At 34.2% G+C, this 20,822-nt stretch overlaps 1 protein-coding gene across 10 annotated transcripts in view; it reads right to left on the bottom strand.

The window, feature by feature from the left end:
• The window catches only part of VPS13A (vacuolar protein sorting 13 homolog A (S. cerevisiae)), a 109,418-nt gene that overhangs the window by 42,970 nt on the left and 45,626 nt on the right, over positions 1-20,822 (bottom strand). For all 10 annotated transcript variants that reach the window (XR_774414.1, XR_774415.1, XM_010568617.1 and 7 more), the window contains 18 exons: positions 18,372-18,488; positions 18,175-18,278; positions 17,576-17,743; positions 16,615-16,922; positions 15,733-15,880; positions 14,763-14,913; positions 13,791-13,915; positions 12,727-12,896; positions 11,906-12,126; positions 10,470-10,702; positions 7,948-8,040; positions 7,079-7,435; positions 6,218-6,319; positions 4,728-4,886; positions 4,350-4,611; positions 3,288-3,448; positions 2,024-2,127; positions 462-759 (listed from right to left, as the gene is read on the bottom strand). Coding sequence is in view for 8 of the 10 variants with exons in the window: in XM_010568617.1 (XP_010566919.1) it covers positions 462-759; positions 2,024-2,127; positions 3,288-3,448; positions 4,350-4,611; positions 4,728-4,886; positions 6,218-6,319; positions 7,079-7,435; positions 7,948-8,040; positions 10,470-10,702; positions 11,906-12,126; positions 12,727-12,896; positions 13,791-13,915; positions 14,763-14,913; positions 15,733-15,880; positions 16,615-16,922; positions 17,576-17,743; positions 18,175-18,278; positions 18,372-18,488 (3,281 nt within the window). In the remaining 2 variants the exon portion in view is untranslated. The remainder of the gene's footprint in view (positions 1-461; positions 760-2,023; positions 2,128-3,287; positions 3,449-4,349; positions 4,612-4,727; positions 4,887-6,217; positions 6,320-7,078; positions 7,436-7,947; positions 8,041-10,469; positions 10,703-11,905; positions 12,127-12,726; positions 12,897-13,790; positions 13,916-14,762; positions 14,914-15,732; positions 15,881-16,614; positions 16,923-17,575; positions 17,744-18,174; positions 18,279-18,371; positions 18,489-20,822) is intronic.

Below are 20,822 nucleotides of genomic sequence, written 5' to 3'. Positions count from 1 at the left end.
CAAAAAAGCAGGTCTGTGAGAAGTCACTAAAAGCATGCTACTGCTACAAGTCAGTGACCGTGACAGCACATAAAATGCTACTGCAGGCTGACCCACTTATGTCACCCGAGGCAGTCATAATTCACAGGAAAAACTACACCGCAGTTAGGCTTAAGGTGCACTTGAGCACCAGCAAGTGACTCTCTCACAGGGCTAAACGTGCACAGTGTAGGTTTTACTTTGCATATATATCTAAAGTATGACTTATTACTAATGATTAATACCACCACTTTTCACATTCTGGTACTGTTTCATTTCTATACACGCAGACTTGCCCTTACAAGATCTGTAAACTTGCTTCACAGATACTTTAACAGAAGTCTTTCTTCTAATATTAATTTAGAAACATATTTCAATTAGCTGCTCAGCTTTCATACCATAGGTGGGAATCATCACAAATAATACAAACATTAAAGAATTACCTCTACAGAGTAAGTGATTTGATAAGGAAGGAGATTGCGGAGAAGAACAGAAGGCCATAAATGAACAACATATGGAAAATCCCATTGATCTTCTGCACATAATGAAGATGTCAACATGTCTTTTACAGGAACAATATTGATGATAAGTGAGTAGTTAGTTGACCTCGCAGACTGGCATTTCCTTTGTAATAAACTGTCAACATTTTTCATAATTTCATCAAATGTAATTCCTTCACACATATCATATCCTCCATCCACTCCATTTTCATTGGCTAGCGGTTGCAAACTTAGTATGGATCTGTAAATGAAAACTTTTTTTAAACATTCAGTATGAGTTTTAATTTTTCAATTACGAAAAAGTACTATGCAACACTAACATTCTAGGATTATTTGGATTTTGGAAGATTTCTGACAGTAATTCATTGCCTGCCTTTATCTTGCTTAAAGGAGGAAGCAAAAGGTGGTCTGGATCGCAAAAGTTAAGTGAATTACACCAGTTGGAGTTTTTTGTTCCATAACTGCACATACTTCCCTTGCAAAGAAGTGACTGTTGGAGATTCTTATGAAGAGGCTACTGAATTCCCTTAAAAGTGCTGCTATTTTCCTGTTCCAAGCAAAAGGTCTGGATAAACAATTCACTCCTATGACACATCTGCAGAAAGTGCCCTTCTTTCCAGTCCCATAAAGCATCAAGTTTATGCTTTTACACACACAGCTTTTGTAAGGCAACTGCTTTAATCCAATCAGCTGCTCCTTGACTGAAGATTTTTGTTAGTAAATATTTCCTGCCTAGTGGAACTCACCCATGTATCTGTGCAATGAATCAGAATGTCACTAAACTTCATTAAATAAAATACAGATAGTTAGAAACATTAATGAACTTACATTATCTACAGTAAAGTGTAACTTGTTTAAGGAAAAGATACACAGCTGTCATCTTAAAAAAAAAAAGGGGGGGGAGAGTGTTTGGGGGAAAACAGAAGGAAAAAGTCTGTCATCTTAAAAAATAATCAAAGCAAACTTATCTGTCTAAAAGTTGGGGACAGTTCAGCTAAACTATGTGTAGAAACTCATTGCAGTTTTAAGTGGGTATTGGCTTGAGGGTGCTAATAGCATAGCTATGCTAGAAGACAAGTCTTTATAAGGTTTGCAAGTCTTTTTCTACATCTGTGAGAGAGTTTAAGTGTATTAGTTTCAATTTTTTATTTCAGAATCACAAAACATCAAAAGCCCTTTTTAAGAAAAAAAGTCTATACTGTGCAGATAACAATCACTGTGTTCCAGAAGTACCTGGGCTTGGATCCTTAAAGTAACTTAGCTAATTTAAGTTGTTCAGTAAAATGGATTTCAAAAGACTTCCAATTCAAGAATCAAATAGTATTCTGTTTAACTCAAGACTAGATGCTCTGAGAAGATCCTACCCAGCAATGATAGCACAGTATTAATTGCAGTATGAGGTAGCAGAGAGAACAATTAATTTTTTTTTCTGCATAATTGTATGGATACAATAATCAACAATGTATAAACATATTCCATGATAAAAGAATAATGCAATGAAGTACCTGTAAGAGGACAATGGTATGTTGAATTCATTTTCTGGTGAAGCAGTCCCTAAACATCTTCCTTCCTCAAAAATATTTAATGGGATTGAAAAATGGTTCCTTATCTACGTGAAATAAAAATCCAGCAACATACATTAGGAAAAAATGGACAGATAAAGTGTTTTGAGCCTAACAGAGCACAGAGTGAGAACTCTCTCATTGTTCATCTCTACCCATTTACCATTCAAGGTCAGGTATTTCAAAAGAACTGTCTCTAACACCAGCAAATCTCCTTAAATGATTTGGTTGTGCAGATTGATGTTATATTTTAATTATGAAATTAATACATTCGTTGTAAAATTCTTTTCAAGGAGAAACATAAAGCTCTGTAAAACCAAAGACAAGTAAATCTGAACTATATAATAACTTTCCAAAGAACTTTCTCCTAAAAATATAGCACATACAAGGCTGTGTGGGTCAAAATCCATATGGCAAAAAACACAAGGGAAGTCAAATACTTATTTAAGGTTAAACCATCAATACCCATTATAATTTGGGTCGTATATAGTTCTCTTGTTCTTTGCAAACATTTTTTTATTTATTTCAGGGTTAACTTAATGGCATTATTAGCTCTGGAAAAAAAAATTAGTTTAGGGAAGAATAAAACAGTAAATCTGGTTATTAACCAAGTTGTAAACCACTCTGGGCAAAAGCAGCAAGTGAAATGTAACAGGGACATTATCACTATCAAACACTAATATCTGGACCATCCCAGTACTTGTAAACCATATAATGTCTATCAAAAATACTATTCAATCAAAAAAGATATATGCTCAAAGGGCTCACTCTTCAGCTGACCTGGTACTAAATTTGAAATTCATATATTAATGGTACAGGGTGAAAAAAAGAAATAATCTGATAGAAGGGTAACCTTGCAGAACCAAGGTAAGGTTAAGAGAGGTTTGATCACTTCACACAAAGCACTTAGTTCAACAAGACTAAAATTAGAGCTAGCATTAGAAAACAGTACTGATGAATGACCCTGATCTGAAATCTGGTCCATTTCTACCTCTACCCCGCCCACTGTCTTTGCCACTTCGAAAAATCTTTTTATTCTTGAAAATCTCTTTTAAACTACCTTATAATAAACAACAGCAGTTACATGAATTTTTCAGATAATTTTTTAAAATATGTTTTTTAAAATGTTTATTTAAAGACTATAGGATCATTTTCATTCATTAAAAAATTCAAGTAATAATGAAATTATCATGTATGGAGATGTAACCTGAATAGGAGAACGTATAGTTATCATCTTGCTCCCTTCAACAGTATCAATCTGGCAGACAATGGACCTTTCAACACCTGATTCCTCATGTCTCACTCTGTAAATACATCGACCCACTTTTGTCAATGGAATCTTTTCCACAGTAGAATGATTATGTGGACCTAGAATTTACAAGATGAGAAAAGAAAGACTCAAAAGGAGCATAAAAATATTATTTGAAAGACAGAAATATGCATTCAGTAGAATTTCCTGTATTATTCAATCTATTAAAAAAAAATTAAAGCAGATGAAAAAGTACAATCACCACTTGTAACATGCCAATCTTGCACTATTACTAAAGAAACAGCAAAGATTCTTTTATCACCACAGGAAAGAGTGAGTCCATCACTCAAATAATTAAGTAGGGTTTGCAACTGCAAATAAAGAGAAATGTTTACAAGATGTAATGGCTTATTAACAAAGTACAGCTCAGAAATATTGTGAAAACAATTAACTAATAAATCATATGGTCAAGACCATTTTGAAAAATCAGTTTTGAAAAACTGTCAATTGTTGCAATAAATCAACTTAAATTGTTAACACATACTCCATTAAAAAAGAGCTAAATTTTACTTTTAGCTTTAACTGTGCTTTACTTCAAATTATTTAAAACAATCTTCTCTTAAAAACATTCCCCTTTAGAGTAACTTCTATGAACACACATACATATAGGTCTCAATTCTACAAGAAAAAAAATTATTTTGGGTGGCTTAATTCTGCATTAACATGTGAATACAAACAAAAATATTTGATTGCAGTAAAATTATGAAATAAAAATTAGTTACCTAAAAAATATATCATATTAGAAAATTTATGCTACAAAAATTAAAAAGCATAATACATGTAACTTTTAGCTGCAAAGAAGAAAGCAGGTATTCAAATACTGCCATGCATCTCGAATCCAAAAAACCTGCTCCTTTCATGTTATGTAGTCCCCCAATACTTACTGACCTGTACAAGGTGCAGTATTATGCATCATGTAGTATTTACAAAAACAGAAGACGTATGAACTTTGGAACTTACAGATCTGAATGTAAAACCTCTTGCTACTCAGAGTTGTCATTGCTGTGAACTGGTCACTCTCATTTTTTGTTCTGACAAATTCCATATTTAAATTCTCTCCATCTCTTAAATGAAATATTTTTTCTCCACATTCAACATTAAGGACACTAAAGGAATCACTAGGCGAGACAGTGATGGGAAGTCCTAAAGAATTTATTATTACAAATGGTGCTCGGTCTTTTTTGAAGATGTCTGAAGTTTGACTAGCAGCTTCAGCAAATGCCTAGAAAGCAAAGTATAGATACAAAACACATGTACTGAATAAGACTTCATCAAGACTATCTGTGCAAACATTCATTTAATAATTCCGACACTGCATAGTTAAGTAATCTTTCTTACCGTGCCCAAGTTACTCAGCATTTGTAGCCCACATTTGGATAGTGTAATGTTCAGCTGGTCTTTTGAGGAAACATTTATTACTGTTTTATATTCTGGAACTTTGTAGTTTTCTTCCTCTGCATCTGATTCAACCAACGCTTTTTTAGCCTTCTTCTTCATCTGAAAGGAGATTTTTAAAGAAGTCTTATCTGACCACTCCTTCTGTAGAAGCAAGTTTCACCTAAAGAGTCTTTTTCTCTCCCTTTCCTGCTTCTACATCCTGCCATGGTTTTTCTTTTTTTGTTCATGTTTTAAGTCTCAAATAAATACAAAAGAGAGAGAGAATAATGAAGGCAAGAGGCAAAAGTTATTTTTCAGAATTCAATGACATTCTAGCAACAGTAGCTAAATTTATGATTATTCAAAAATAAAGAACATACCCAGTAAATGCTGTGTGAAAACATTTATCTTAACATATCTAATAACACTGTGTAATAACTATTATACATAATTGATTTCCTGTTCTTAAAAGAGTAACTCCAAATTTAGTCTTTATAAGTTTCCAAACCAAATACTTATTTTGTATGTTTTCATTTGTTTGAAGGAAAGAAATAAAAATCACATGGATTACATTTTCCTGGCCTTCAATATTTCTGGAAATTATGTATTTCCAAATGTTATATGTCAAATCTGGGCAAGAAGATATGAGGTTTGACTCACTATCTTCTACCTTCCTCCTGCATTAGGTCTCATATCCTTCTGGAAAATTCTTAGGAATATTTTTAATAGCAATTTCTTAATTGCAATATCAAAGTCCATAATTTTTACCCTTCTGAGGCCATTACTGTAGAGAGTTGTTTAATCTAATTGAACAACAGTTCTAGGAAAAGGGTGGTTCATCCATTCTGAGCAACCTCTCAGGCTAAAAATACTTGAAAGGTTTTGAAAAAAAATCAGAAAACAATATAATAAAACAGTTAAGACATAAGGAGAGAAAAAAGAACTATCGCCCTTCCTCAGATAAATGCTTATCTATTTTGAGACCAGAATCTAGACTATTTCCTTAAGAAAGATGGAACAGGAGTGGTAAGAGCACTATTCCCACAGTGCACTTTGTGCTGGTCAGTAACAGGTATCAGTTTTTCCAGTACATTTCTACTAGATACTACTGTGGAACAGGATAAGTGGTCTTCTATCTTTCCAAAGTCACTGAATGCATCACTAGCATATGACCTAACTTTAGAGAAACTGATATAAAGTCATTATGATTATCTAGTGTAACTCGAATCAAATCCTCTTGCCATCTGAAAGCCAATATTACTTAACAGATCTGTGAGTCTGGATCTTCACTTGTGCAAGAGCTGGTTTCAATCACTAATTGGGGAAAAGTCTCAGTAACAAACACAAAGGAACAAAATTGTTAGAGTAGTCTCAGCAATGAAAGGTGCAGAGCCTTTGTCTCTTCTAATGTATTGAAATGAAAGATCTGAGTTTAGCTTTAGAAAATATACCTTGATTTCAAGAATCCACGGTTTAAAAAAATCAGTCTTCTCAACTTCTAGTGGTTCAAGCAAAGGTTCCCACACCCCAAACATCTCATTAAAATAGTGTACCTATCAAAATGCAGAAGTCAATTAGGAAATTACATACAACTGTTAAATCAATGAAAGCTCTATACTTAAAATTCAATTTACATTTATATTAATTACTTTGGTAACATAAAAGTTTTATAATCAGATTGAGCTTTCAGCTCCCACCATAAGATGAAGCAAATGCACTAGAGAAATAAATGAGGCAGCTAAGTCTGTACCACAAAGATGCACTTCCAAGTAAGTGGCATAAGGTGTGTATAAGGTGTGTCACTTAAAATAAAATTTTGGATTAAACTGTAGGCACTGGAAGTTTAAAGCACTATAAATAAGGAAAAATGTATATACAGCAACTACTGAATTTTAAGTCACTAATTTCCAAATATGAGCCAATTTGGATGTTTTATGTACAATACTGGTACAACATAGTATTTTATAGAAATGACATGACTATATTATTTTACTGTAATCTTAAATTAAGATTGTCAAAGAGTTTTAGCCAGTTGCTACTCCAAAATTTAATATTGATGCAACAGGTCTTTGTGAACTTGTATAGAGTATAAATGTGAGTTTGTATAACACCAATTACTGCTGCTAAGAGATTACATCTAATGCATTAGATTTTCATTTGAACTACTGTAACACCTCATTCCTGTCCTGCTCCCATAACGTGTATCTGCAGGAGTTTAGTCATCAAATATATGGACTCTTTTTATTTTATTGTCTAACATAACAGGTTTAATATCTTAAGAAAACTTTTCTTTCTTATGTAGGATTCCTCACCTCTAGCTCAAGACGAGAACGTAGGTTGATTAAAGTAGTCCAGTTTTTGACTTCTCCAAGAAATGAGGACTTGGCTAAAAGCATTGGTACAGTTCGGTGCCCAACCCCAGCTTCAAGTGTTAGAAAAACAGAGTCTATATTAATTTTCAATGACTCTCCTGTGGGAATCAGTTCAGCGGTTGGATTTGTATCTTCATTTTCATTTGCCTCTTCAAGAAACCACATTTTTAGATTTTTTATATCTTTCTTATTCCACAAGTCTGGAGGAATTTGACTAATCTCTTCTTCTGTTGTTTCTGCAGTTTGATAAAGGGCTGATGTAATAGTAATTACTGTGTTTATGATTATTGGTGAAACCTACAAATAGGAAGTTGGAATAATTGGAAAAGAGAAGGTAGTACAGGAAATAGTCAGCTCAGCTACTTTCAGACACAAAATTATAATGAAAACGTTACAGTAACAAAACACCTCTATACTCTACAGGACTTTTAGTTTGAAAACTCATTCCTTTGCACAAGCTACAGTTCAACCTCCTCAGATTTTCAGCTCCTGCCTTTCTTCCAGACAGGAGCTTTCTGAACTACATCAACTAATGCTCTATCTGAACACTTCGAAACTTATCTCTGCACACCAGGCCATTTTATAAAACACAGATTCCAAAACCAAATCATTGTGACACAACTGTTAATTTTCAATTTTGTTTTCACATGCTAAACAGATAGGTGACCTGATGAAGAACAGAAAGAATTCCCCTCTTCAGTCATTCCTGATTTCATTATTTTTTTTAAGAAACATATCCCACAAGCAGTTTCAAAGCCTTCTGAGCAGGAAGTAGTAGAGAACTAAAAACACAATAAAAGTTTACCTACTTTTATTGTTAGAGATTTAATCGTTAGATCAGCTGTCTGTGGATTAGTACCTGACTGTTTCATTTCAAAGAAGAAGTCACAAGGCTGTAATACCTAAACAAAAGAGTTAAAACACATGTTAAATAGAGAAAAAATCTTTTAAAAATCATACACTTTTAAATACTACATATCAAAAGTACCAAAAGGAAAAGTTAGCATTATATGGTTCTTCAAAATTAAGAGCAATCTGAACACAAATAATGTGTTCAAATGTAAAGAAAAAAAACCAACCACGTATCAGAAGCATCACCTCAGCCATTCTCAATCATTAAGGATTCAAATGTCAGCTACAGTAAAGTGCATTACACTTCAGTAACCCCATTCTTTAGGTAAAGCCTGCAGATGTCTTCAAATACACTGCATCATCGTGCCTGTGACTTTTGAGGAGAATCAGACTTTTCAGTTAAGGGCAACACAGCCACAACAGTTTTCCTGAACAAAAATACCACTGTTTGAATCACAATCACTCCTTTCCAGCTTTATTTTACAACCAGTCCTTGCATACACCCACTTGCCAAGGCTTACCAAAAACAAATCTAAAGTACACTATAAACAAAATCATAGTGTTATGTGATTAATAAAGCACTCGGATGTAGTTAGACTCTACTGAACCTGTTTTGACAGAAAAATTTGCTCTCCTGTCCCTACCTGAGTAGATAAGTCTTTCAAAAACAGTAGTTTCAGACCATATTGTTTTTGCAATCTTTCGCAACATCTCTGTCCATATCTGAATCAGATGCTGGGGGCATAGAAACACCCTGAATCAGTTTTACAGCTTTTCCAAATGAGTTTAATCTAACAGATTTTTTTGTCTGTATTATTATTTCATTCTCTGCTGCTCGAATTTTTTTTTTTTCTTCTGTGTTACAGCCAGGAATGAAAAATAACATACTCTCCTTTAGACCAAGGTAATGCGAGAAATGTACAGAACTCATGCTACTCTAAATCCAGAGGCTAGTTTCCCAGGTATGTGGGGAAACCTATTAATCAGGTGGGTGAATTCATCCATCACTAGTGTCCCCAAAGTTTAGGCAATATAAAATCTTCACATCAATATCAGCCTTCAGAAATCTTGTAATCCTCATATAACCTCATATCATACATTTTCTTTCTTGATTAAAGGCAGCCAAGGAATGTCATCTGAACCTCTATTTCTCTGTTTCCCAGACTGAAATCATATTATTTACAGAAAACCTGGGTTCAGAAATTTCCTTATGTGCACGTTTTCAAAAGGGGAAGTTATGCTGCTAGCTGCAGATAATGTCTTGGGTTTTGACCTCTACTACTCTCTTGAGAACTTTCTGAATCTTTCAAAGAAGGCACTTTTTTTAAGCATCAAAACTAAGGTCCTCCGAAGTTCTTTCCCTCTTCATAGCACAAACATCCCATCAGATACAGGTCTTTTTCTCTGTTTCTACAGTCTGAGGTAAGATATTCTGGCACAAGATATTCCTGTAAGAGGGAAATCTTGGTGTGAAGCCTTCTAATTGCTTGTTACAAAGCTAGCCATATTTGTGCTACATTCGCCAGCTACGGAAATGGAAGTCAAGCAACTTTGCGTTGTGGTGCGGCTATCACTACATCACTTTCTCAATGACTAGATTGTTAACTGATTAATGCAAAGACTTTGTCTACCCAAGGAGTAAACTGAGCTGCTATGAAAGTATCTGATAAGGAGATGAAGTGGAAGTCCCAGCCCTTTGTGTTTATACCTTTGGTCTTTTCTATGTAGCTCCATAAAGTAAGCAAGCATAAACGCAGAGCTGAAAAGACTCATTTTTCAAAATTCATTTGTGATCTGAGGACACAGATAACAGTTGGATATACTGTCAAATTGAATTTTTTTTTCTACAACAATATCATTACAGACTTAACTGAGGTATAGCCTGCTGTAGAGGCAGAAAAGCTATAAGAATCTCCTGAAGTCCGTGCATTCCCATCTGCCCAGTAACTAGCAAGTCTGATTCTGTTGCCAAAATATAAATAGGCAGTTTTAATGTAATGGATTTATGGACCTTAACACAAAAGAATTTATGAAGAGCATACCATAAGTAAACTATATCATATTACATACTTCCTATTCTGTCTGTGACCCTTTCTTATTCACTTACATAGCTATTTAATGCAAAGTTTCAGACTGAAAGTATTCCAAATTTACTACATTGCATTTGAAATAGTGTACACTCATAACATTCTATTTATTCGGCTTACATGGACTGTAAGAGATTACTAACATTTTACTCCTCTGGGCTCTTAATATTAGCTTGTCATACAAATCAAACCTCAAAGCCACAGATCAAGATGACACTTTTGGCATATCAGACAAAACAGAATAAAATTAACAAAATAAGTTAGCCCCAGAATTTTACTCCTATGTCTGTAAATATACATTCTAATGATGAAAGCTTCAGAAATAACTTGCATTCTAATAGTATAAGTTACACAGCATGTTTTAAATACAAACTGGATATTTGCAAACTCACCGTAGTAATGTTCCCTTTCCTTTTTTCTGGAAGAAATGGGCATGCTTTCATTTGTATCTCTTTCACAGCAGCTGTCATGCTATACCTTTCAGGGCTATTTTTAATGAAGACCTCACACTGTGTTGTAACCACCAATGCAGGAGCATCACTTCTTGTTAAATCGGCCACAAATACAATCTCTGGATTTTTAACAACAATGTTCATCTCCATTGTAGATACAGGCTGCACAGGTGCTTCAAAAATGTAAATTAAATTAGATTAATTGTTCAAAGATTAAATTGTCATTATTTACATCTCCTTATCACTTATAGAGAAGTTTTAAAGATTTAGTGATAAGACCAGTGAGTTGCAGGCATCTACAGGTTTTCTGATACTGACTTATTTCTAGGCTTTTCACTGGAGATACAAAACCATTAAAGCTCTAATTACTTTCAGACACAACAAAAGATTCCACAAAGCTTCTTTGTCAAAATGAAAAGGATAACAGTATCACCACCGTTATTACCTCTGACATTAGCAAATATATCAGCTTCACTAAATATCTACATCAGTCAGCTATGATAGGGTCTTACGGAAAATGCTGGACATGTTTTCTGCTCTCTGGAGCAGTAAAACATACATTTTTCCATAGGACAATAATGCAGCATTTACTAGTGCCTGATGTTACCATTTACAGTAGAAATATACTTTCATGTAAGACTTCCTAAGTTGTTTAGATTTTGATCATCTACTAAATAATCACAGCAGGCCTGAGGTGGACACAACTAAGATATTTAGGGTACAGGAAAACAAAAACAAAAGACGGGACTTGTTTTGCAGATCTGATGCAAACTACCCAAGGCCTGGAAGCATAAATAGCCCATTTCCTGCTCTTGATGCTCTAATGGACTAATTTCTGATATCAGGTATAGGGTCCTGCACTAGAAAGACCAAATCGGGCACTCAAGCTAAAACCCTGATTCCCGATGTAGGGAGAAATCTGCTTCAGCAGACAAGTGACATGACAAGATTTCTAGGCAGCAATATCTGGCAAGCTGAATTCATATTTAAGCATAATATGCTTCATCATTCTCAGGAAGGATGAAAATGATGATGGTGGTAATCATCATTATAAACTTCACTGAGATTGCAAAGATAGCCAAACTAACCTAGAGAGTGCCAGCTGTGATTGTCCTTTCCCATTTTATTTTAAACATACATTTTTAGTTATTTCCTTTGTCTGGTAAGACAAAGCTTCATTTGGAAAAAAAGACCAAGGGACATGAACCAATTTCCATGACGCAAATAAAGAAACATCAATAGTTAAAATAAGCTGTTCTATACACACAAACACAGGAAATAGCATGAAAGGAGTATTATAATTTTTAAGATAGTATTATAATGCCAAAATTAAACAGATATTTAAATACAAATTTTTAAATATTTCCAATATATACCTTGCTCCTTTAAAGGTAATGACTGTTTGAGATTTCTCTGTGCAGCAGCACTTTCTGCATTAGCCTTTAGGAATATATCTGCAACAGTAAGTAGAAACTCCATGCTTGCACAAAGGTATATCTCTTGAACAATCACATCAAGAACAGTGCCATCTCTCCCCTGCTTATAGCTTATATCCACCATAACTTTCTTTTCAAATCCATGTTTCATTTCCACCATCCTGAAAGACCATTAAGGCAGAATTTAATGAGACAATAAAAAACAGCCACAAATACTGAAAAACACTAGTGATTTTCACTCCAGCTGCAATACATTAACAAGAGTGAATTTTAAAAGTACACCACAAATTTTAAAACACGACCAATAAAGACATTAACATGAACTCTATAAATCTTCAAAACTGGACTCCCATACATTGGCAACTACAGGTCTTCATAATTCTAAAAAGACAAATCATCACAATTCCTTGTTTACATATCAAAAGCGTTATACTTTACTGAAGTTTGTTAGTCTTCATGAAAAAAAAAAATCTTAGTCTTACTTAGCCAGCATTTTGTTAAAGCTGAAAGTTAAATTTGCTTCTATATGAATGTATTAATTTCATATTTAAAGTTTGTTTTATTTCATATTTAAAGTTTGTTTCTAGCATTTCTCTCAAACAAAATGTGGAACAAAAGGCAAGACACACAAGTCTAGAGTAACATGTACTTTAAGAACCACCTACACCAAAACAATTGCAGTTTTAACAGAACACTAAAATGGGAACATTTGGAATTCTTTGTCAAACTCCAATAAACAGTAATTATGTCAAAATACAGACCTTGGTGTAGCCTTCTGGATTGACTGTCTTTTATCATCTAAGGTACAGTTTGCCAGCTTGACTGAAGCATTCATTGAACCATCTGATAACATTTTGACAGCAGCTGACATCAAAACTAACTTAAACTCTGCAAGCTTCAAAAGATCATCTCTCTGATCCAAATTTGTAACCTGTTTGAATCAAATGAAAATATATTTGTAATTTCCTTATGGGTAATGGAAATAATACACAGGTGTGATACACAGCTTTATTCTAACTGGTAAGATTTCTAATAATAATATATTAAATAAACCCACTGGTAATTCAAAAGACAACACAAATCAATAACATACAGAGAAAACTGAAAAAACCCAAAGCTTTACCCTTCTACCAGCTTGCTAAAGCAAGCTTACATTAGTGAGAGGGAGACACTATGTTTAAAAGAAAGTAGAATTCTCATACACAATTTTGGTTTTCTGCTGTTTAAAAATACATAGTATATGCAAAGACACCAAATAAGAAATTAAGTTTTATCTCTTATGACTACGTAGTGTTTATCCAGATATTGGAAAATTGTTCAAAATGTGAAACAACAGCCTTAAGTTTACAATAAAAAATTACCAAACTTTTAGTGAGAAATTTGCTGACAAGTTTTGTAAATTTAAACCAAGAAGATTAAAAGTCCATTCATACTGTAATACCAATTTAAAATCTCTCTCCACAATTTCATTTATATATGTGTGTCCACATATGTGTGTGTGTGTGTGTAACTAAAGAATAGGTTGCATCCTTCTGCATTTTTTTCTTCCCAAACTGTATTTTAAACTAAGATAAGTTTTCAGCAAATTTTTAGTCAGATCACAGAAAATACCACATATCATGTGCTACCACTGATTATTCTCCTTCCTGTAATATCTGCCATGAGATTTAGTTACAATAGCTGTTTATCATTTCCATCATGTTCATTACTACAGCTAGAAATCACTTTCTCTGCTCATAAATTAAACTATTCCTGTTCAGAATTTCCAGGACACTAGGCAACCTTAAAGCTGTTTGTTTCTCTTTGTAACCAAAATTATATTTACCTGTTTTGAATTCGGACTATATAATACTAAGGTCAGAGAGTCGAATCTGAAGTCCAGTTTCAGTGTTGTTTTTATTTTCATAGGTGAATGCAATTCCACCACAGCTGATGTCACAACAGTTACACCTTTCAGAAATTAGAAAAACACTCAGTATTAAGAAAATTACCTGACTGCAAATAAGGAAAAAAAAAAAGAAAAAAAAAATCAACAAAACCCAAACCCAACATCCTCACTAATGACTATAGGATACATTTATCATGCTCTCTGTAATTACATTCAGCAAAATCACACAATGTTTGAGAAAATAGAATACTCTGCTTACATATTCTACATGCAATTTTTACCATCTTTAAGACATAAATGCACAACTTCCCTTAATGTTATATGGTACTGTGTGCAAGAATGTTACAAAGAATACAATTTTGCTTTCATCATCATTGGTTCATCTTGACATGTTTTTGCTGTTTTTCACATTTAATAGAAGAGTTCAACAGAAGATTCTTTTCTTAACCTTACTTTCCTTTTTTTAGTGTGTGCTGAACACTTTAGGAATAAACTGAATAGGAACAACTTTTAGGGATGCCATAATTATGACAAAACAGATCTAAAACTGAACAGCAACAGAACCAGCATACACAGGAAAAAAAGAGTAACATAGCATCTTTCCAAGTTGGGATGTTACCAAATCCAGCTGACAGACTTTTAGGTGCTCACTGCATTATTGCCAGTAGAACAAGATAGTCCTTACATTAAAACACATCATGCTACAAAACTTGCTACAGTGGCCCAGTTGTTCCTATCCATTATCATTATTGTTAGCTATAGCTCAAACCACAATGTCAAGATAATAGACGCATGCTGTTAAAAAAACCTGCATCTGGCATCCTTTCATAAAGGCAATTCCAACAGAAATAATAAATTGACAGTAATACCTAAAAATATTAGGCCACGTGTAATTTTAGAAAACATTACCTGCAGAATGCTGTGAAGTACTATGCATATCACTACAATGGCTAGTCGTGTCTTTTGGTTCTGGTAAAGAAGTTGATGCACCAGAGCTGCCACCTATATTTTCATTTAGTGTCCTCAGTATTGTGGTAATATCCTCCTGACTGAGAATTAGCTTAAAAAAACATTGTTATTAAACTCAGAACAACTCAGTTCATGAAACTTATGGTAACTAAAATCTGTTACAAATAAACAGATAAGCAAAGTAATCTCATCTGAGTCTCTGTTTAGGAGACTAAAGAACCAAGTAAAATATTTTTCTCAAATCCACACAACCCCTTACAGTAACTTCTAGAAATCAGAAGTCATTCACACATTATTTTGTTTTAGTCCACAAACTTTCTTTACAAAGCTATAATTTAGAGATTGAATGATAGAAGTTGTACACATATAGTTTGACTTACAGTTACCCAAAATTGTTATCTGCATTTAGTTACAAGGTACTTTACAGTAATGGCTACTAGTTCTATTTCAAAATTTGGCAAATTAGTTTTCCTCATACATGGACAAGCTTTATATTTTTTGAGGTTACATTTAAATGAGCACATGCACTAACTCATACTCAGGCTTGTCATGGGTATGAATTCAGCAGGCAATAGCGCTGCTAATGAATAGACCCAAAAACCCCAACTTTTTCCAATACTTCTTTGAAAGATACTGACAGGTAAAAGAAGGCTGTAACAGCACGCCCACTTCTGACTAGCAACAGTAATATATAGTACAAAGTCTTCCTGCAGTATCACAGATGAAATACAGAGCTTAGATTAGAACAGAAAGCTATTCACCTCCTTCTTCCTATGAAACAACAAAACCCACTCTACCTATATGTCTTGAAATCAATACCATAACTAAGGAACTGGGACTTTTATGGACAGAAAAATAAATCCATCTTCCATGGATATTTTAGCAGCTGCTTTCAGAAATAAATGCTTACATTCATAGGCTTGAGTCGGCCAGATATTTCAATATCAGGAACTTCGTTATACCAAGCAGCAGCTAAATTTCGTTCAACAGCTACTTCCAGATTGAGCGGCTGCAGCAACTGTACTTCAGTTTGTAGTGAACCCTGCTCATAGCATGATCTGTGAATAGAAACAAAATACTCCCAACTTAGAATGTTAAAGTGAAGCATGTCAACAAACACATTTCTGACCTTTCCTCATCTTTTTGACTAGTGCTGTAAAACAGTCTTCATACTACTCCTGGTATCTCTAGTTAAAGCCTTACTCCACCAACTAGACATCTGCCTTGGCAGGGAGGAGACACATCAGGCACATATCAGGCGTGCAACATACGAACTTCTGGCAAGTTAGGACCTCTTACGTGTTCTCCACTGGAGAGCAATTCCTCCTTTCTTCAGTACTCTTCAACTGTGTTTGAAAATCCCCTTCCCTTCCCTCTCCCCCTCCCAGTCCCCTGCACCAAGGCCCATTTTCAAACGCTTCTTCACAGCTGTCTGACTTGATATCTTTCCTGCTACATATAGCTCAAAAACCCCATCAAAATAGCCATTTACAAATGGGTATAACCTGTCCCAAAGTAGTGAATGATGCATAAGTCTATTATTCTACACAATATTCCCTAAACAAACATTTGCTTCTATTTAAAGATGTGCAGATTGCTATTTCTCCTAAACCATACATTCTTATAGCTTTTACAAAATCTTTATTAATTTGCTGTTATATTTCAAGATAATAGTGTATCCATCAGCCACCAACTATTAACTAATTATTTTGATAACAACTTCTCAAAGCTCTCCAACTGAAGTATCCCAAAAGGATTACATGAATTAAAAAATATCTTGACACTACATTACCTGTATAACTTTAGTTCACTCAATTTCACCGTCATAGAATCAACAACAGGTGGGAGATTATACCGTGTTTTTGTTTTAGCGATAAAGAATTGGTTCTTCACAGTGATTAGACCAAGATCAGCCACCAGGACATTAGCAGACATTGCTGACTGTGGAACTATCACAACAGGAGCTTTAATGTTGATATCTAGTGCCAAACGGGAACTACGTTCTGCTAGCTCTTTTACACCTGTAGCTGCTTTCTCTGCTGCTTGAACAGTTGCCTCAGTAAGAGCTTCCTTGGCAGCTTGGAAGTTATTTATAAAAGCCTAGGAAAAGAATACAGATCTTGGAAATGTTATTAAGAATTACACTACTTCAAAAACACTAAGAATCATAGTTTTTTAAATAACAAACCATCTTAAGATACTATTTTTGCTATGGACTTTTTCTGAATTCTTTAATAGGATAATCTCCCCCAACTATGAAATATGCATATATGTAAAAAATAAATTTCCATACTAAATATTTGGCAAATCAGATGGTAACAGCAATGACCTTGTAACATGACTTGTATGAATTATGTTTTATTTACTCAAATGGAGAGCAAGTTAGATTTACTTAGCAGAATTTACAGAAAAGGCATTTATTTTCATGGTTTATTACTTATACTTCAGTGTTATAAACAATGAACAATGAATATCAAAAACAATGAATATCTAAAAGCTCCCACAAGTAATTTAAGGAAAAAAATTACTAACAATAATAGCCAATACTGTTGCTTAGCCACCCACTCCACAGTAACAGACACATGGAGAAGAAAAGTAAATAGCCCAACCACCAATCCCAGTGAAGTTTTTACAATAGTATATAAGAGTTCTTACACAAATGGGCACCTCCCCATATGGGATGCTTTATCCTTTTTTAGGTCTGACAATATTATCTTAATGCTAGGGAATAGTATCTGGAAAATTTAACTTACCAAAATAGATGAAACAAACTTGTTGACAAAAACCACTTGAATACACCCAACAGTTAGGTAAATACGATTGTCCACAACATCCATATTTGTATATGCAATGCCATCTGTAGCATTCACATATGACATCATTCTAAAGTTGAAGACTTCTTTTCCTGTGATGTAAAGAGCCTTAGGAAGAAAAAAGAGTATCTCTGCTGTAAAAAGTTATGCTAGAAAGACTGAATTCCAACACAGAATGTAGTACCTCACACTTCTAAGACATTTTTACTTCAAATATCTCAACAATAAATGAAAAATAAAAATCCTTTAAAGAGCTGAAGATATTCAGTTGGAAGCTCAGCTTGAATAATTTCGTCCATTAAAGTCAACAAAATAAGGAGCATAATGAGCAGCTGGGCATCACAGTTGCACAAAATCAATGCCAGCCTAACAATCACCAGTTCTGAGGGCAAAATCAGTCTGCCTATAGAGAATTATGCTCCCAGCAAATACATAAAATATTATTAAAAAAAACATAGTTAAAGAGTAGAGTCCACAAAGGAAGTTCAATTTAGCGTCTATATTCCATTCAGAAATCAATGATACATGCAAATGCATACCTTTTTGTACAATGCCATCTCATCAGAATCCACAATAATGATGTTCTTTAATTTTGTGGTCACTTCTGTTGATGCTTTCTTCATGATCACTTGGCTATCCAGACCTTAAAAAAAAAAAAAAAAAAAAGTCATACAAAATCTAGAGACTATTCTGGTTATGAGGTTTTATGCCTTTGTGATTAAAGTTTTGTTCCTACCTTCAATGTGAATTTCAGCTATTCTATGCTTTTTCTCTCTAATAAAGATACGTAAACAGGATAAATCTGCACAGATATTGAGGTCAATAACATCTTCATACTTTGATTTTTTTGATGCTGTAGGAAATAGAAAATAAAAAAAATTACAGTTCTTCAGGGAGGAGATGTAATATTTTAGTATCCCTTCCCCAAAGCCTAGTTTGCTTCAAGCCTGCAGCACTGGCAAAATGCACTGCACTCATACAGGCAAGCATGACACAAAGGAATTGTATATACAGGATTGTATATGTAAGAGTCCTCATGTGCTTCACAAACTGTGAACACCAGTATTTTACTAGCTGCAAGAAATACATTTAATATACATCTACATAGCACAATGCAAAATTAGAGATAGGTTATTCAGGACTAAGCAGTTTACCTCAACTAGTGGTACCATGATAGCTACATTAATACTCTATCTGGTCTGTTGATTAGTCATCTGCAATGAACAGTCTTGTTTACATATGGCAGGTGACTTTTTATTAAATGTCCACCACCTGTATTTTCTAAACTTAAGTTTTAAGTATGAAAATACCATTAATATAACTAGACACTGAAGAGAAGGGACAGTGGGTATCTTTCAAAATTAGTATGGTCAACCTTAAGACTTACAAAAGATACAAGCACATATATAGTACCTTTCAGAACAGAGGTGTCCAAACATTTAGTCCATTTTTGGTTTTCCCAAAACTGCATAAGAATAAAAATATCCTATTTCATGTTAACAGAAATAATCTCCATTCATTTTGAGTAGACATGACTGATGCCACACAACACTCTCTGCAGGTACGGTGCTAAATACGGAAGTCAACAGATAGTGGACTCAACCAATAACTTAGTCCATTTTTTCTGAAAGTCAAATCTGAAGTAATGTTATACGCTACCTCAAATGACAAAGAGAAATGTCATATCCTGTATTCAAGGATTTTGAGTCCTAAATGGTAATCTATATACAAAGCTAAAAGCAGCAAAATTAAAAGTAATAAACATTCAATCCATTTTTCCACAGGCTAGCTTTTCAGATGAGATACTACCTTTAATGTTGTGTGTGAGTATGTTACGGCTCTCTCAACACTCACAATCAAGCTATGATTCCATAAATACATTGGCTTCAGTCAGATGATTTTATTCTATGTTGCTAACAGAAGACAAGCCACAGTAAATTAACCAATAACTACCCTCAGTCAAAGTTTATTTTGCACAGTTGTATAGGATTGGGGGAGGAGGAGGGAGGAGAATCACCTATGAAGCTTTTCAGCTGTGTAAAGTCTGAATTGTCACATGTTAATACATAAGGAACTAATTTAATCCTTTGTCTCCAAGCACTCTATAAAACAGCAAACACTTCACTGTTTGCCTGCATAGCAAAATGGTTCAAAGCTAGAGAAACGCTGAATCTTCTGTCTACGGCTCTCAGTAAGCCAAAGAACAGAACTCTTTAAGTTAACAGACTATCATAGGTACACAAATGGTATTCATCTAGTGTCCAAGCATGTTCCTGTGTAACTGAAGTCAAACAACCACCATGAATAAGAAAAATCTCACACAGAAAAAAAATCATTTAAATAATACAGTTAAATGGAAGAAATTTTTTTTCACAGAGCAATTATTCTACCTTTTACTTCTCAGTTCTATTATGCAATGGAGACCTACAAAACACCTTCAAAGAACAAGCTGAGGAACTAAACTTCTTAACAGTCTGATGGAATAATAAAACAGCATCAGCTGAAAGACAATGCCTGTGTGACATACTAATACTCTTCCCACATCTCATCATTCATAAGGCAAATGTTTTCCTTCATCTTCCTCCATCTCCCCCCCAAAAAACAGAGCCTACAAAACCTTATTTTCTCTCATTTTTTTAATAACCTGTTTGGTCTAGACATGATAATTTACTTTCCTTTCACAATGCTTAAAAAATTAACATAGCTGATTTCACTTAAGTACATATGGGAAACAAATACTCAAATCCCAAGAAAAGCTGTGCACTGAAAACCTTTAATTTTTTTTTTCCTAATCCAGGCACCGTTTCTGCCTGAAGTTCTTCAAAAAACACTATCAGGCTACTAGTTCATCAACCTCCCATAATAAAATCATCGACCCTTAGCAACACTGTGAATTAATCACTGAATATGAGTATACACTAGACTTACAAACATATTTCTGTTTTGCCAAACAGAAATATATTTGTAAAGGCAGCACAAATTAACATTCTCAAAAAAATGCCACCAAATGTCGCAAATGTGATACTTGCAGGTTAAAGATACCAAAATAATGCTGAAGTTTAACTTGAAATGGTTGTAAGAACTAACATCAGCGAACACAGACAGCCTCAGAAAGATCTCATCAGCGTACCAGTGGGTTGGCCAGGTCAGTCATATGGGGGAACTACTGAAATCAGTAATGCAGAGC

This window comes from Haliaeetus leucocephalus, unplaced genomic scaffold, assembly GCF_000737465.1.
Source record: "Haliaeetus leucocephalus isolate CR32 unplaced genomic scaffold, Haliaeetus_leucocephalus-4.0 Scaffold251, whole genome shotgun sequence".
In the NCBI taxonomy this organism is placed as follows: domain Eukaryota; kingdom Metazoa; phylum Chordata; class Aves; order Accipitriformes; family Accipitridae; genus Haliaeetus; species Haliaeetus leucocephalus.
The sequence above is the reverse complement of the archived record's forward strand: the minus strand, read 5'-3'. Positions and strand labels throughout refer to the sequence as shown.